The sequence below is a fragment of the Oncorhynchus clarkii genome, chromosome 5 (assembly GCF_045791955.1).
Source record: "Oncorhynchus clarkii lewisi isolate Uvic-CL-2024 chromosome 5, UVic_Ocla_1.0, whole genome shotgun sequence".
Classification (NCBI taxonomy): Eukaryota; Metazoa; Chordata; class Actinopteri; order Salmoniformes; family Salmonidae; genus Oncorhynchus; species Oncorhynchus clarkii.
The window spans coordinates 20,379,092-20,396,875 of record NC_092151.1 but is presented as its reverse complement, the minus strand read 5'-3'; the positions used below and the strand labels follow the sequence as shown (position 1 = coordinate 20,396,875).

General features: G+C 42.8%; 1 protein-coding gene across 1 annotated transcript in view; it reads right to left on the bottom strand.

The window, feature by feature from the left end:
• Positions 1 to 17,580, bottom strand: part of LOC139408500 (scavenger receptor class B member 1-like) — a 44,478-nt gene extending 26,898 nt beyond the window's left edge. Inside the window, exons 1-6 of the mRNA XM_071152470.1 lie at positions 17,216 to 17,580; positions 15,274 to 15,434; positions 6,329 to 6,470; positions 6,016 to 6,219; positions 1,412 to 1,507; positions 1,033 to 1,148 (exon numbers count right to left, since the gene is read on the bottom strand). Coding sequence (XP_071008571.1) covers positions 1,033 to 1,148; positions 1,412 to 1,507; positions 6,016 to 6,219; positions 6,329 to 6,470; positions 15,274 to 15,434; positions 17,216 to 17,329 — 833 coding nt within the window. The 5' untranslated portion in view covers positions 17,330 to 17,580. The remainder of the gene's footprint in view (positions 1 to 1,032; positions 1,149 to 1,411; positions 1,508 to 6,015; positions 6,220 to 6,328; positions 6,471 to 15,273; positions 15,435 to 17,215) is intronic.
• Positions 17,581 to 17,784: the final 204 nt, after the last annotated feature.

Genomic DNA, 17,784 nt, shown 5'->3' with positions numbered 1-17,784 from the left:
CTTCAGCCATACTGCTCGTTCTGTGTGTGGTGGCATTGTCATGCTGGAGGGTCATGTCAGGATGAGCCTGCAGGAAGGGTACCACATGAGGGAGGAGGATGTCTTCCCTGTAACGCACAGCGTTGAGTTTGCCTGCAACGACAGTAAGCTCAGTCCGATGATGCTGTGACACCGCCGCAGAGAATGATTGACCTCCAAATCAATCCCGCTCCAGAGTACCGGCATCAGTGGAACGCTCATTCCTTTGACGATAAACGCGAATCCGACCATCACCCCTGGTGAGACAAAACTGCGGCAGTGAAGAGCACTTTTTGCCAGTCCTGTCTGGTCCAGTGACGGTGGGTTTGTGCTCATAGGCGACATTGCCGGTGATGTCTGGTGTGGACCTGCCTTTACAACAGGCCTACAAGCCCTCAGTCTAGCCTCTCTCAGCCTATTGCGGACAGTCTGAGCACTGATGGAGGGATTGTGTCTTCCTGGTGTAACAGTTGTTGTTGCCATCCTGTACCTGGTGTGATGTTTGAATGTACCAATCCTGTGCAGGTGTTGTTACACGTATTACACAGCTGTCCACCCTGTAGCGCTGTCTTAGGTGTCTCACGGTACGGAGATTGCAATTTATTGCCCTGGCCACATCTGCAGTACTCATGCCTTCTTGCAGCATGCCTAAGGCACGTCCACGCAGATGAGCAGGGACCCTGGGCATCTTTTGGTGTTTTTCAGAGTCAGTAGAAATGAAAACGTAGGACACTAAAGAGGCCTAACTGTGACCTTAATTGCCTAGCGTCTGTAAGCTGTTAGTGTCTTAACGACCGTTCCACAGGTGCATGTTCATTAATTGTTTATGGTTCATTGAACAAGCATGCGAAACAGTGTTTAAACCCTTTACAATGAAGATCTGTGAAGTTATTTGGATATTTACTAATTATCTTTGAAAGACAGGGTCATTTCTTTTTTTGCTGAGATACATACACATATGTGTGTATGTGTGTATGTATGTGTGTGTGTATATGTGTGTGTGTGTGTGTGTACCTGCAGGCGTCAGGACTGTAGAAGGGCAGTGTAGATTCTTTAGTCATGAAGGGAGGCCACATTTGTCCTGCTGTACCATTGATCATGTTACACTGAGGAGTCTTCCAATTGGTCAACTAGAGAAAGCGAGAGACTGAGTGTTATCATCCATTGAGCGCTCTTCCTAGAGCAGGAAATTATTCAGGATTTCACTGCAGTCAAACTTTATTACTTTGGATTCATTTAATTATTTAGCAGGGATAGTCCACTCCATAACAGTTGCCATTGATTTCCATGGAGTCCTTCTACAAGAGGCCCAAATCAGTTTTCCTCCATGCTTTTTCTAACAGCCCCTCAGCCCAATCTGTAAAGGTGAAGGCACATGGCTGTGTGACCTCACCTTGGTCAGGCCATTCCATGAGTCCACTTTGTGAATCAGCCTGATGTCATCTTTGCCAGTGTGGATTGTGAACAAACCAGTGTTTGAGTTGTTGAACTGATGGAAGAAAGACACAGATTGATATTTCACCCTTCACTAAAACCAGACAACCAACCTAAACAGGTTGTAGATAGAGTACGCAAATACCATTTGAGGTTCTGTCACCAATAAAGTCCTAGGTGGCAAAGGTCCAGATGGATATTGTCATTAATCACTGTAGTAACAAAGCCCCACCTCACTACCCATCCTAAACTGTTCACAGCCCTCATGTTGGTTGAGAGAAAATTGAGCATTTTTAAAAGCTAATTTCCTGCAATTCTACACATTGCCATATGGCGGAGAGAGAACTTTGCAGTTAAACCAAATTTAATGTAATTCTCATGTCTTGTGTTCTTATTGTTATGAATCTGATTAGCCAGCCTACTGGTTTTGCTACACTCGTTATTTCTAGTTGTCCTAGGCATAGCTAAGTGGTCTGTAATCAGACTTAATGGTGCAATTAGGTGAGAAGTCCGAATATGAGAACAGTGAATGGGTGCCCCAGGACATAGCAACCTTACCTGGGTCCAGGGCCAGCTCAGTCTCAACTCCTGGGTCAGTCAGCCCAAGCAATTATTGTTTGTTCAGTTGATGCCAAAAAATAAATGTATACAACAGAAAACAAAAAACACGCATGCCTAAACTAAAAAGAGGTAACATTGTCACAAAATGACCACTGGCAGGCCAAGAGGCTTCTGGCCATCCCTCTCACTGATTGCCGATCACCTTGATTACCCCGCACCTGTGTGCTTATCAAGGCTTCACCACACTTCCTGGCAGACCACCTGCCCCGGTTACTGCTGCCCCCTGGGAATGGAGTAGAGGTTCGACCGATTAATCGGAATGGCCGATTAATTAGGGCTGATTTCAAGGTTTCATAATTGGAAATCAGTAATTTTGAACGCCGATTTTGCTGTTTTTTTTTGTGTTTTTTTACACCTTTATTTAATCTTTATTTAACTAGGCAAGTCAGTTAAGAACACACTCTTATTTTCAATGACGGCCTAGGAACGGTGGTTAACTGCCTTGTTCAGGGGCAGAACGACAGGTTTTTACCTTGTCAGCTCAGGGATTCAATCTTGCAACCTTACGGTTAAACTAGTCCAACGCTCTAACCACCTGCCTCACGAGGAACCCGCCTGTTACGCGAATGCAGTAAGAAGCCAAGGTAAGTTGCTAGCTAGCATTAAACTTAATCATAATCAATAGCTGTAACTACACATGGTTGATGATATTACTAGTTTATCTAGTGTGTCCTGCGTTGAATATAATCGATGCAGTGCGCATTCGCGAAAAAGGACTGTCTTTGCTCCAACGTGTACCTAACCATAAACACCAATGCCTTTCTAAAATCAATATACAGAAGTATATATTTTAAAACCTGCATATTTAGCTAAAAGAAATCCAGGTTACCAGGCAATATTAACCAGGTGAAATTGTGTCCCATCTCTTGCGTTTATTGCACGCAGAGTCAGGGTATATGCAACAGTTTGGGCTGCCTGGCTCATTGCAAACTAATTTGCCAGAATTTTACGTAATTATGACATAACATTGAAGGTTGTGCAATGTAACAGGAATATTTAGACTGATGGATGCCACCCGTTAGATAAAATACGGAACCATTCCGTAATTCACTGAAATAAACGTCTTGTTTTCAAGATGATATGGTCAAATCTGGAAACTATTAATGACCTAAGGCTCGCATTTCTGTGTGTTATGTTGTTATAATTAAGTCTATGATTTGATAGACCAGTCTCACTGAGCGGTGGTAGGCAGCAGCAGGCTCGTAAGCATTCATTCACAGCACTTTCGTGTGTTTTGCCAGCAGCTCTGCTGTTTGACTTCAAGCCTATCAACTCCCGAGATTAGGCTGATGTAACGATGTGAAATGGCTAGCTAGTTAGCGGGTGCGGAAAAATAGCGTTTCAAATGTCACTCGCTCTGAGACTTGGAGTGGTTGTTCCCCTTGCTCTGCATAGGTAACGCTGCTTCGAGGGTGGCTGTTGTCGATGCGTTCCTGGTTCGAGCCCAGGTAGGAGCGAGGAGAGGGACGGAAGCTATACTGTTACACTGGCAATACGAAAGTGCCTATAAGAACATCCAATAGTCAAAGGTATGTGAAATACAAATGGTATAGAGAGAAATAGTCCTATAACTACAACCTAAAACTTCTTACCTGGAAATATTGAAGACTCATGTTAAAAGGAACCACCAGCTTTCATATGTTCTCATGTTATGAGCAAGGAACTTAAACATTAGCTTTCTTACATGGCACATATTGCATTTTTACTTTCTTCTCCAACACTTTGTTTCTGCATTATTTAAACCAAATTGAACATTTTCATAATTTATTTGAGGCTAAATTGATTTTATTGATGTATTATATTAAGTTAAAATAAGTGTTCATTCAGTAGTTGTAATTGTCAATTTTACAAATAAAAAAACAAATTTAATTTAAAAAAAATATATATATCACACACACACACAGTGCCTTGCGAAAGTATTCGGCCCCCTTGAACTTTGCGACCTTTTGCCACATTTCAGGCTTCAAACATAAAGATATAAAACTGTATTTTTTTGTGAAGAATCAACAACAAGTGGGACACAATCATGAAGTGGAACGACATTTATTGGATATTTCAAACTTTTTTAACAAATCAAAAACTGAAAAATTGGGCGTGCAAAATTATTCAGCCCCTTTACTTTCAGTGCAGCAAACTCTCTCCAGAAGTTCAGTGAGGATCTCTGAATGATCCAATGTTGACCTAAATGACTAATGATGATAAATACAATCCACCTGTGTGTAATCAAGTCTCCGTATAAATGCACCTGCACTGTGATAGTCTCAGAGGTCCGTTAAAAGCGCAGAGAGCATCATGAAGAACAAGGAACACACCAGGCAGGTCCGAGATACTGTTGTGAAGAAGTTTAAAGCCGGATTTGGATACAAAAAGATTTCCCAAGCTTTAAACATCCCAAGGAGCACTGTGCAAGCGATAATATTGAAATGGAAGGAGTATCAGACCACTGCAAATCTACCAAGACCTGCCGTCCCTCTAAACTGATCTAGACTGATCAGAGATGCAGCCAAGAGGCCCATGATCACTCTGGATGAACTGCAGATATCTACAGCTGAGGTGGGAGACTCTGTCCATAGGACAACAATCAGTCGTATATTGCACAAATCTGGCCTTTATGGAAGAGTGGCAAGAAGAAAGCCATTTCTTAAAGTTATCCATAAAAAGTGTTGTTTAAAGTTTGCCACAAGCCACCTGGGAGACACACCAAACATGTGGAAGAAGGTGCTCTGGTCAGATGAAACCAAAATTGAACTTTTTGGCAACAATGCAAAACGTTATGTTTGGCGTAAAAGCAACACAGCTCAACAGCCTGAACACACCATCCCCACTGTCAAACATGGTGGTGGCAGCATCTTTGTTTGGGCCTGCTTTTCTTCAGCAGGGACAGGGAAGATGGTTAAAATTGATGGGAAGATGGATGGAGCCAAATACAGGACCATTCTGGAAGAAAACCTGATGGAGTCTGCAAAAGACCTGAGACTGGGACAGAGATTTGTCTTCCAACAAGACAATGATCCAAAACATAAAGCAAAATCTACAATGGAATGGTTCAAAAATAAACATATCCAGGTGTTAGAATGGCCAAGTCAAAGTCCAGACCTGAATCCAATCGAGAATCTGTGGAAAGAACTGAAAACTGCTGTTCACAAATGCTCTCCATCCAACCTCACTGAGCTCGAGCTGTTTTGCAAGGAGGAATGGGAAAAAATGTCAGTCTCTCGATGTGCAAAACTGATAGACATACCCCAAGCGACTTACAGCTATAATCGCAGCAAAAGGTGGCGCTACAAAGTATTAACTTAAGGGGGCTGAATAATTTTGCACACCCAATTTTTCAGTTTTTGATTTGTTAAAAAAGTTTGAAATATCCAATAAATGTCGTTCCACTTCATGATTGTGTCCCACTTGTTGTTGATTCTTCACAAAAAAATACAGTTTTATATCTTTATGTTTGAAGCCTGAAATGTGGCAAAAGGTCGCAAAGTTCAAGGGGGCCGAATACTTTCGCAAGGCACTGTATATATAAATAATAATAATAATAATAATAATAATAATAATAATTAAAAAATTAAAAAACGTCCGATTAATCGTTATCGGCTTTTTGGTCCTCCAATAAATCGGTATCGGCGTTAAAAATAATCGGTCGACCTCTAGAATGGAGTGTTGAAGTGGTAATGTAGTGTCCATCCACGTGGCAACCCTAAATTAGCACCCATATCATAACAATAAAAAAAAGTGGGGGCACATACTCTGGCCATGATAACTGGTTAGCCTAACTTACCTACCTGGCTAACGTTGGCTTGTTGTACAACTGGAAATGTCTAACAGGTTTTCAATAGCTCTTTAAGGTCTGTCAGTGAATGACATAATAGGAAGACCCACCCACGCGCCTCCCTCCCGTCTAAAATGGCTTGCTCTCCTCCACCCTCTCGCTCACCCACTCACCTCAGCAAAAAGGCCAAACTTGCCAGTGGAGGGCAGCATCCCAGGGAGCCATTTATTGAGGAAGTCCACCAGCTTGCTGTCGTAGCCCCACATCAGCTTTCCTACAGACTTGGTGAGGAAAGGACCCTCCTTAAAGGTCTTGAAGGTGGCGCTGATCATCAGACGCACTGCGAACGGCAAGTTCTCCATCATCACTGCTGCACCCTGGGAGACAGAGGTGGTGGTGAGGGGGAGATGAGAGCAAAGACATAGAAGTCCAGTTCTTATAAATGAGTGTGTGTGTGTGTGTGTGTACTCTGCAGTGCAGTCTTACCAACACCAGCATGTTGGGGATGGTGACCACATCCGACTCATTGCCCACTGACATGCTGGGCTCAAAGAAGTAGCTCCTGTATTCAAGATACGACACAGTGTGGTTTGGATGGAACGTGATGTTCTGCTTCTGAATATGCTTCCTGAAAATACATACAAACACAACCCAGGTCAACCTCTAACTGACCATAGATGTAAATGGACAGAAACTTTACAGCTAGTATAAGGCATTTATGATTACTTTATAGATTGTTGAATAGTACGTTAGTTGACTGAAGCTCTGAATGAATAGCTGATCGGGATGAGAGAGGAAGCATGGGGAAATGAGAGGAAGCATGGGGAAATGAGAGAGGAAGCATGGGGAAATGAGAGAGGAAGCATGGGGAAATTAGAGAGGAGAGTAAGCTTGCAGGGGAAAGCCTGTCAATACTTCCCCACTTGCTGATTTGGAGCATAAAAACCATGACTATACACTCCCCCACACAGCCCACTCCCCCACAGAGCCCACAGAGACCATTTTTCCCCAACTGACCTAATTGTTAAACAATGGTCCACATGTACAGGCTCAGAGCCACAGAATGTTGAACCACAAAAACTGGAAACCATTTGCCCCGAAGTCAACCTCCAGAACACACACACACAGGCTAAGCACTAGCCATCTAACCCAAAAATGACCCCCCCCATACACACACTTCCCCCAACTCCTCATTGGGAGTTGCCAATTGACATAGATTTTTTATATATATATATATAGATAGATAGTGTTCTATGTACAGGCTAAGAGCCACAGTTTGACTGTTGGACCCAGAGAAGCCAGAGTGTACATTGTCTTTAGGTTAGCACTTTAGAAGTGATTACATAGGTTTCAGCTAACGACCGCTCCCTCAGATGGTTAAGGTTCCAGGGACCGAGGCTGGACCAGGAGTTCTCGTTCCTGGAGGACTCCCACTGCCAGTCGTTACATACTGTTCTTCCAGCACACAGGATTGCATTAACCAAGTATTTGCCCCCTTTCTGATTCTCTATTTTTGCATATTTATGATACCGAATGTTATCGGATGTTCAACCAAAACATTAGATAAGTTTACAAATAACAAAAAGTATACTTTAACTTATTTAACTAACAGTTATGCAACACCCAACTCCCCTGTGTGAAAAAGTAATTGCCCAATTACATTTGTGGGTTTTCAAGAATGAACTGCTCATTTCAAGACCTGCCACATCGCAATTGGGATTAGGTCTGGACATTCCAAAACTTCAAATCTGTTGATTTTTAACCATTTTGATGAAGACTTGATTGGGTGTTTTGGATCATTGTCTTGCTGCATGACCCAGCTGCACTTCAGCTCACAGACGGGTGGCCTGACATCCTGCTATAGAAGTCTCTGATACAGAGCAGAATTCATGGACGAATTACCTTAATAAAAGCAACCAGGTCCTGAGGCAGCAAAACATCCCCAAACCGTCACACTACAACCACCATGCTTGACTGTTGGTATGAGGTTCTTACTGTGGAATGCAGCATTTTGTTTTCACCAAACATAAATGGGACACATTTCATTCAAAAAAGTTTACTTAAGTTTGCCAGAAAGCACCTGGAAGATCATCAAGACTCTTGGGAGAATGTACTACGGACAGAATGTTCTATGGACAGTCAAAAGTCTAACTTTTTGGACGACATGGGTCCCATTATGCAAGCATTGCTGAAAAGCAACAAATTTGAAGTCCAGACCTAATCCCAATGAAGCTGTTGTGGCAGGACTTGAAACGAGCAGTTCATGTTTGAAAACACACAAATGTGGCTGAGTTCGAGCAGTTCTACATGGAAGAGTGGGCCAAAATTCCTCCACAGCAACATGAGACTGATCAACTACTACAACTAACGACTACAGGAAGAGTTGTTGGATTCATTGCAACTTAAGGTGGCACAACCAGTTAGTTGAGTGTAAGGGAGCAATTACTTTTTACACACAGGGGCATTGGTGTTGCATAACTTTGTTTATGAAATATGTAATTATTGTGTTATTTCTTAACTTTGGTTCCTTTTATCTAATATTAGGGTTTGGTTGAAGATCTGATAATTCAGTATCCAAAATGTGGCTAAAGTAAAGAAAATTAGAAAGGGGGCAAATACTTTCACATCAGCACAACAGTACTGGTTCATTACTGTTTGGCTTATTAACTACCGAGGGGATTCCACTGAGACTGGCTCCAATTAGCTTACAGAGACAAAAACAGGAGAGGACTTGAGAGAAGTTGTTAGAGTATAAAGAGAAGGGGAGGAACGGTAGAGAGAAAGAAGACTTACGTTTGAAAACGTAACCATCTACAGTCTCTGTTATTGGGTGAAAGAGGCCAGATCAATAAGGAAAGGGGTTCAGAGCATACGATAGACAGGGGTGACTGAGAAGCTAAGAGACAGAGAAAGGCTGGTTGACATTTATTAAAGACCATGTATGCTTGATCAGGAAATGTGGGTGGAGGCTCCGTATGGAGGGTGACTCAATTGTGGCGCCGTCGGAAGGCTCGCGGGGGCCAAATCAAGCTCTATACCACATCGCTTTGCACCTCCGAAGTTTTGTAACAATGCGGAAGGCTCTGTATAGCTCCGTATTGACATGATTGGTTGACGGTAGGTGAGGGCGGTACATCCTGTACAAACAAACTCACTACCTTGACAACAGCTCTGCGAAGCACAAGAGGTATGAATGCCCTTGACTTCTGCGAAGGCCACATCGCAGTAAATGCTGTATTGCCAATACAGAGACCAGATTGACCATATTATTTTTTAATTCTCTTTTTTTATTTTTTTTTAAATCTGCTTTTATTGGGATGAGTCTTGTCCTTGAGGCAGAACTGAGCAATTGCCACTAGATGGGCCAGCTGCAAAGTCAAAATAGGCCATATTGTAAAAATGTAAAGGTTAGGCATTAGGGTTAGCAGTGTAGTTCAGGTTAAAATACGATTATATGACTTTGTGGCTGTGCCCGCTAGTGACCATTCTGCAGAGCTGCCTCCAGAGCAAGATTCATGACAACAAAAAACTGCAAGAGACAGTGAGAAAAAGCAAGAGGGAGGAGAGGCAGGAGAGTGGGAAGAGGGAGACCATAAAATAGGGGTCGAGTCTACACCATCATCCCCTTACACTAGGAAAAGCGAGTGCCCTCCTCCTCATCCCTCGCTCCTAGGGTGAAAGGATGAGAAGAATGCTATGCATTTGGCCCCACAGGGCTCCGAGTCACACAGCTGACACTAAACTACAGCCATGAACCTTCAATTGAGTGACAGGGGAAGAAATGTTCTTGCTCTTCATTGTAATCAGAGGGCTGATATAAATACTATGCATGCCAATCTCTTGGCTATGAGTTGAGACTGACAGCATCACTTTTTGAAAGAAACATGAACGTGTTGAAAATCCCAAATTGTTTGCATAGTCAACTTACACACAGCTCTGACACACTTACCCCACCACACATGCCGCCAGGGGTATTTTCACAGTCCCCAAATCCAGAACAAATTCAAGAAGGCGTAAGGTATTATATAGCGCCATTACTGCATGGAACTCCGTTGCATCTCATATTGCTCAAATAAACAAACCTGGTTTAAAAGAAAAACTATACAGCAACACATCACAGCACAACGCCTCTCCTCTATTTGACCTAGTTTGTGTGTATGTATTGATATGTAGGATACATGTGCCTTTAAAGAAAATGGATGTAGTTCTGTCCATGAGCTGTTCTTGACTATTAATGTTCTGTATTATGTTTCATATTTTGTGTGGACCCCAGGAAGAGTAGCTGCTGCTTTTGCAACAGCTAATGGGGATACTAATAAAATAACAAATTCCAGATGCATAAAATGGCCCTTCAGCAGAGGAAGCACAAGACTATCCTCCCGGCAGATAACAGCCGATTCAAAAAAGGGGTGTGGTGCTTTCTTGGAGAAGAGCACGCACACATTTGAAAACAATATGCTCCTTATCCTTTTACTTATAAAATGTATTGCACAACTAGCTAATTTTGTTTATAACTTTAGTTATTTTGGGATTCCACCCATGTACAGCGCATTCTGAAAGTATTCAGAACCCTCGACTTTCCACATTTTGTTACAGCCTTATTCTAAAATATTTTTTCCACTTCAATCTGCACACAATAACACATGACAAAGCAAAAACAGGTTGACATTTTTGCAAATGTATACAAAAACAAGAAATATCTACAAACATATTCAGATCCTTTACTCAGTACTATGTTGAAGAACCTTTGTCAGCGATCACAGATAGAGTCTTCTTCGGTATGACGCTACAAGCATGGCACACCTGTATTTGGGGAGTTTCTCAAATTCTTCTCTGCAGATTCTCTTATGCTCTGTCATGTTGGATGGGGAGTGTCGCTGCACAGCTATCTTCAGGTCTTGCCAGAGACATTCGATTGGGGTCCGGGCTCTGGCTGGGCCACACAAGGGCATTCAGAGACTTATCCCGAAGCCACTCCTGCATGGTTTTGGCTGTGTGCTTAATGTTGTGGTCCTGTTAGAAGGTGAATCTTCACCCCAGTCTGAGGTCCTGAGCACTCTGGAGCAGGGTTTCATCAAGGACCTCTGTACTTTGCTCCATTCATCTTTCCCTTTATCCTGACTAGTCTCCCAGTCCCAGCCGCTGAAAAACATCCCCATAGCATGATGCTGCCACCACCATGCTTCACCGCAGGGATGGTACCATGTTGTTTCCTCCAGACATGACGCTTGGCATTCAGGCCAAAGAGTTCAATCTTGGTTTCATCAGACCAGAGAATCTTGTTTCATGGTCTGAGAGTCCTTTAGGTGCCTTTTGGCAAACTCCAAGCGGGCTCTCGTGTGGCTTTTACTGAGGAGTGGCTTCCGTCTGGCCACTACCATAAAGGCCTGATTGGTGGAGTGGTGCAGAGATGATTGTCCTTCTGAAAGGTTCTCCCATCTCCATAGAGAAATTCTGAAGCTCTGTCAGAGTCACCTCCCTGACCAAGGCCCTTTTCACCGTTGCTCAGTTTGGCCGAGCGGCCAGCTCTAGGAAGAGTCTTGGTGGTTCCAAATTTCTTCCATTTAAGAATGGAGGCCACTGTGTTCTTGGGGACCTTCAGTGCTGCAGAATTTTTTGGGGTACCCTTCCCCAGATCTGTGCCGACAATCCTTTCTCAGAGCTCTACGGACAATTCCTTCAACCTCATGGCTTGGTTTTTGTTCTGACATGCATGGTCAACTGTGGGACCTCAAAGACAGGAATGTGCCTTTACAAATCATATCCAATCAATTTAAATTTACCCCAGGTGGACTCCAATCAAGTTGTAGAAGGACCAAGGATGATCATTGGAAATAGGATATCGCCTGAGCTCAATTTGAGTCTCATAGCAAAAGGTCAGAATTATTATGTAAAATTAATCTTTATAAAGTTAGTGTTAATTTCTGAACTGTTTTCGCTACATCTGAATACTTTGCCTCATAACACGTGATTGAGAAGTAGAGTCTAATTTCATACAAAACGCATGTTTCCACATTTCCTTGCCTCGATTACTTTTAACATTTTAGAAAAGCAGGCGAGTCGGCAAGAGGCGAGTAAAACCAATCAAGACCCTCCCAGTGTCAGGAGCACTAATGTTCCCCCTCCTAAAAAAGGGGACAAGGCCATCACCCACTCTACCCCTCCGCTCATCCCTTCCTCTATACTTGTATGTTCTTCTCTCTGCGAGAAGGACACATGTTAAATGCCGTGACCGGTAACAGGAAGAAATTGTCAAGCAGAGGGCATGTCGTCAGTAAGCAAAAACAGAAGAAGCATTTGACTGATGTCAATACTTCAGCCAAGAAAAACAACCCTCCTAGGTGCGCCCCGTATCTTGGATATAGAGGTGGATACGTTGCACAGAGCAGTCAGCAAAATGTTTTAACCATGCAGTAATCACATATAGAGAGCAAGGCTCGAATTCCATCGACAGGACACTGCATCCTGACAGAAATACAGTAAGTTGTTTTGGTTGTGTCATGGGTCACATGTATATTGCAGATGCTTTTGTTGGATCAGAAAATGACTGTGTGCAGAACTTACAGTAAAGCTGCCAGAGCTGTTCTTTATCATTTTTGATCGCCTTGTGCCAGTGTGGTTTCCCTTGCCTGTTAAAAACTGTAATAATGTCTTCAGTCATAATTAAGTAAACTATATTTTCCTGTGATAACCCCTATAGCCTACCTACTCTAAGCCACTCCTCACTGCATTGAACAGTATTTTGCATGAACAGTAATTGAGGTATATTGTTAGCCTAAATATCCAATCACATTAGCAGGCCTTTCTAATCGACCTGGCCCAGGTATCCTGGAAGGATATTGACCTCATCCCGTCAGTGGAGGATGCCTGGTCATTCTTTAAAAGTGCCTTCCTCACCATCTTAAATAAGTATGCCCCATTCAAAAAATAACCAGGAACAGATATAGCCCTTGGTTCTCTCCAGACCTGACTGCCCTTGACCAGCACAAAAACATCCTGTGGCGTTCTTAGTATCGAATAGCCCCCGTGATATGCAACTTTTCAGGGAAGTTAGGAACCAATATACACAGGCAGTTAGGAAAGCTAAGGCTATTTTTTTCCAAGCAGAAATTTGCATTCTGTAGCACAAACTCAAAAAAGTTCTGGGACACTAAACGCTGCCCACTGCTCTGAGGCTAGGAAACACTGTCACAACCAATAAATCCACTATAATTGACAATTCCAATAAGCACTTCTCTACAGCTGGTCATGCTTTTCACCTGGCTACCCTTACCCCGGTCAACAGCCCTGCACTCCCCAGAGCAACTCCCCAAGCCTCCCCATTTCTCCTTCACCCAAATCCAGATAGCTGATGTTCTGAAAGAGCTGCAAAATCTGGACCCCACAAATCAGCCGGGGTAGACAATCTGGATCCTTTCTTTCTAAAATGATCTGCCGAAATTGTTGCAACCCCTATCAGTAGCCCGTTCAATCTCTTTCGTATCGTCTGAGATCGCCAAAGATTGGAAAGCTGCCGCGGTCATGCCCCTCTTCAGAAGGGGGACACTCTAGACCCAAACTGTTACAGACCTATATCTATCCTACCCTGCCTTTCTAAGATCTTTGAAAGCCAAGTTAACAGATTACCGACCATTTCGAATCCAACCGTACCTTCTCCGCTATGCAATCTGGTTTCAGAGCTGGTCATGGGTGCACCTCAGCCACACTCAAGGTTCTAAACAATATCATAACCGCCATCGATAAGAGACATTACTGTGCAGCCGTATTCATCGCCAAGGCTTTCGACTGTCACTCACCACATTCTTATTGGCAGACGCAACAGCCTTGGTTTCTCAAATGATTGCCTCGCCTGGTTCACCAACTACTTCTCTGATAGAGTTCAGTGTGTCAAATCGGAGGGCCTGTTGTGCGGACCTCTGGCAGTCTAAGGGGGTGCCACAGGGTTCAATTCTCAGGCCGACTCTTCTCTGTATACATCAATGATGTGGCTCTTGCAGCTGGCGATTCTCTGATCCACCTCTAAGCAGACGACACCATTCTGTATACTTCTGGCCCTTCTCTGGATACTTAACTAACCTCCAGTCGAGCTTCAATGCTACACAACTTTCTTCCCGTGGCCTCCAACTTCTCTTAAATGCAAGTAAAACTAAATGCATGCTCTTCAACCGATCACTGCCCCCACCTGCCAGCATCATTACTCTGGGCAGTTCTGACTTAGAATATGTGGACAACTACAAATACCTAGGTTTCTGGCTAGACTGTAAACCTCCTTCCAGACTGACATTAAGCATCACCAATCCAAAAGTAAATCTAGAATCGGCTTCCTATTTCACAACAAAGCATCCTTCACATATGTTGCCAAACATACCCTCGTAAAACTGACCATCCTACCGATCCTCGACTTCGGTGATGTCATTTATAAAATAGCCTCACTCATATCATCCTCACTAGCTTTAAGCACCAGCTGTCAGAGGAGCTCACAGATCACTGCACATAGCCCATCTGTCAACAGCCCATCCAACTACCTCATCTCCATTCTGTATTTATTTATGCATCTTGCACCTTTGCACCACAGTATCTCTACTTGCACATTCATCTTCTGCACATCTACCATACAAGTGTTTAATTGCTATATTGTAATTACTTCGCCACCATGACCTATTTATTGCCTTACCTCCCTTATCTTACCTCATTTGCACTCACTGTATATAGATTAGCTTCTTTTTTCTACTGTATGTTTGTTTATTCCATGTGTAACTCTGTTGTTGTATGTGTCGAAATGCTGTGCTTTATCTTGGCCAGGTCGCAGTTGTAAATAAGAACTTGTTCTCAACTTGCCTACATGGTTAAATAAAGGTGGGGAAAAAAATAAAAATGAGGGATAGTAGGCCATCTTACAGAAGTCTGTAAATGCAAGGATGCATGGAATGCTTTATTATAAAGGTGGTGAGAATTAACTTCCCCGAACTTGAAACCCACACACAGCCTGTTAGAATAACTGTCAACATTTACTTTTCCTCAGCCAACAGGAGTAGTAATAAAAAGAAAAATCAATAGCCTACGTCGATCTACTATCCCCCATAGCACAAAGGATCACCTATTTTATTGGTCAGCTTGGTGTTCTGTGCGAGAAAGAAATAGCCTATCCCAACACACTCTGGGACAGTTGTGGAATGAATCCTCCAAAATTCATATAACCAGTAGGCTTAGGCTACATCCCCCAAAAAGTTTAAAAGCAATGAGGCTCATGCAACAGATCGTTCAGATTAAGATGTTGATCAACTTATTTCTTTACATTCTAATCCACCATGGGATACAGGTAGGCCTAAGGGTAAGAGATTAGAGGTCAGGGGTGAAGGGCCCTCTGTTCTGCAATAGGTCAGTGTTAAGGGTTAGAGAGCTGGGGTAAGATGTCAGGTGTGAAGGCCTACCTGTATACATAAGGTCCTCTCTGCTCCACCATGGGTTTCTCTCCAGCCAGGACTTCAGTAGGGTTCAGGACATTGAAGAAATAGACAGTCATGAAGAAGGGGACAGGGACATCCTTCCACATGGTGTAGGACATCTCATTCTTAGGGTCTATCACTAAGTTCTGAGGAGAAGACAATGATTTAACTACCATACAAAACAACATATGTACACATGAATATACATAGCGTGCAGTACGACAGCTCATTCTATACTCTGTGGGAGGGGCTCACTGACAGAAGCCCATATTCAGTGTGTGACCCATGTGGGAATCAAACACCTTCAAATTAGTGGATTCGGATATTTCAGCCACACCAGTTGCTGACAGGTATATAAAATAGAGCACACTGCCATGCAATCTGCATAGACAAACATTGGCAATAGAATGGCTTTACTGAAGAGCTCAATGACTTTCAATGTGGGACTGTCATAGGAAGCCACCTTTCCAACAAGTCAGTTCGTCAAATATCTGCTCTGCTAGAGCTGCCCAGGTCAAATGTAAGTGTTATTATCAAGTGGAAAAGTCTATGAGCAACAACGGCTCAGCCGTGAAGCAGTAGGCCAAACAAGCTCACAGAACGGGACTGCCGAGTGCTGTTGCGCTTAAACATTGTCTGTCCTCGGTTGCAACACTCACTACAGAGTTAGAAACTGCCTCTTGAAGCAACGTCAGCACATGAACTGTTCATCAGGAGCTTAATGAAATGGGTTTCCATGGCCAAGCAGTCGCACACAAGCCGAAGATCACCATGCGCAATGGCAAGCATCGGCTAGAGTGATGTAAAGCTCTACGCCATTGGACTCTGGAGCAGTGGAAACTCGTTCTCTCGAGTGACTAATCACGCTTCACCATCTGGCAGTACGACGGACGAATTTGGGTTAGGCGGATGCCAGGAGAATGCTACCTGCCTCATGGATAGGCATGGTTCAGGCTAGGCCCTTTAGGTCCAGTGAAAGGAAAACTTAAAGCTACAGCATACAATGACATTCTAGACAATTCTGTTCAGTTTGGGGAAGGTCTTTTCCTGTTTCAGCATGAAAATGCCCCAGTGCACAAAGCAAAGTCATATAGAAATGGTTTGTCGAGATTGGTGTGGAAGAACTTGACTGGCCTGCAGAGCCCTGACCTCAACCGCATTGGAACGCCAACTGCGAGCTAAACCTAATCCCCAAACATCAGTGGCCGACCTCACTAATGCGCGTGGCTGAATGGAAGCAAGTCCCCACAGCAATGCTCCAACATTTAGTTGAAAGTCTTCCCAGAAGAGTGGAGGCTGTTATAGCAGCAAAAGGAGGCACCAACCCTATATAGTGCCCATGATTTTGGAATGAGATGTTTGGCTAGTTCCTTCGTGATTATATACCTTCTTACAATATTGTGCATACTATTTTGCTTTACGTTTCTGCTTGTTAAAACTAAGAGAAGATATAACCTATTTGACACGAACGTGCACATATTTCATTTTAATCATTAAAATATCAAATCAAGGAATGCTAAATTTTGTTCCAGCTCAATAATAAAATGTGAATACATATTTTTAAATCTCCCTCAAAACCAAATGAACAATTAAACTCAACTTGTAGTAAAATTGTTAATTGATATCGTTGTAAATTGCTGTAAATGGCTACTGTTTTTAATTGCATTGAGTTTGTGATGTATCAGTCTGTCTTGCTCGACTTTTTTTGTTTTGTTACATGTATGTAATGTCTCCGGCTGGATCAACCTCATTTTAATAACTAATTAATTAAATCAATCACCAATGTGTACGTCAGGTTCATTATAGGCACTTCGCTATACGTTAGTCTTGACTGACCAGGAGAAATATTAATGGCGTTGCGTTAGAGGTTTTTAAATTATTAAAAACCTATAGGTAAAAACAATATTTTAATTGAATTTCCACTTACCTTGACTATTTGGTTGTCGATAATGATTGGTCCAACGAAAACTATAACTGTTCCAAAAACTACCGTCAGAGTGCCAACGACTAAAAGTCCGATTGCTAGCTTAGATTTATTCATAGCTATAGACACAGTTTAACTGGGCACCAATAAAAATGTACTAAATCAAGCTATAGCTAGATAAAAACAATGCATGTAGGCTGTCGGCTATAGCCAAGTCATTCAGTGGCTTTTGTTTGGAACGCTGTCTGGTTTATTGCAGCTCTAGACAAGATTCAAGAATATGTAGTGTCAACCAATATACACCTACACCTTAACTGAATGGAAAGTGTTGAAGGTCCTTGACACTCGCCAGAATATGATTTGAAAGTCCAAAGAAATTTAGATAATGCCGGTCTTGAAGTTAAGTGAGGGCTCTCAGAGTGGAACCGCTGTGTTTATATCGTTCAAGCCACGCCTCCCGACACGCTGGGGATGGTGTGTGTGTGTGTGTGTGTAAATCACAACATTTAACGCAAAATCACATTTTCAGACCTAATTGTATAAGAACTAAGCAAATTTAGCAAATGAGGTCC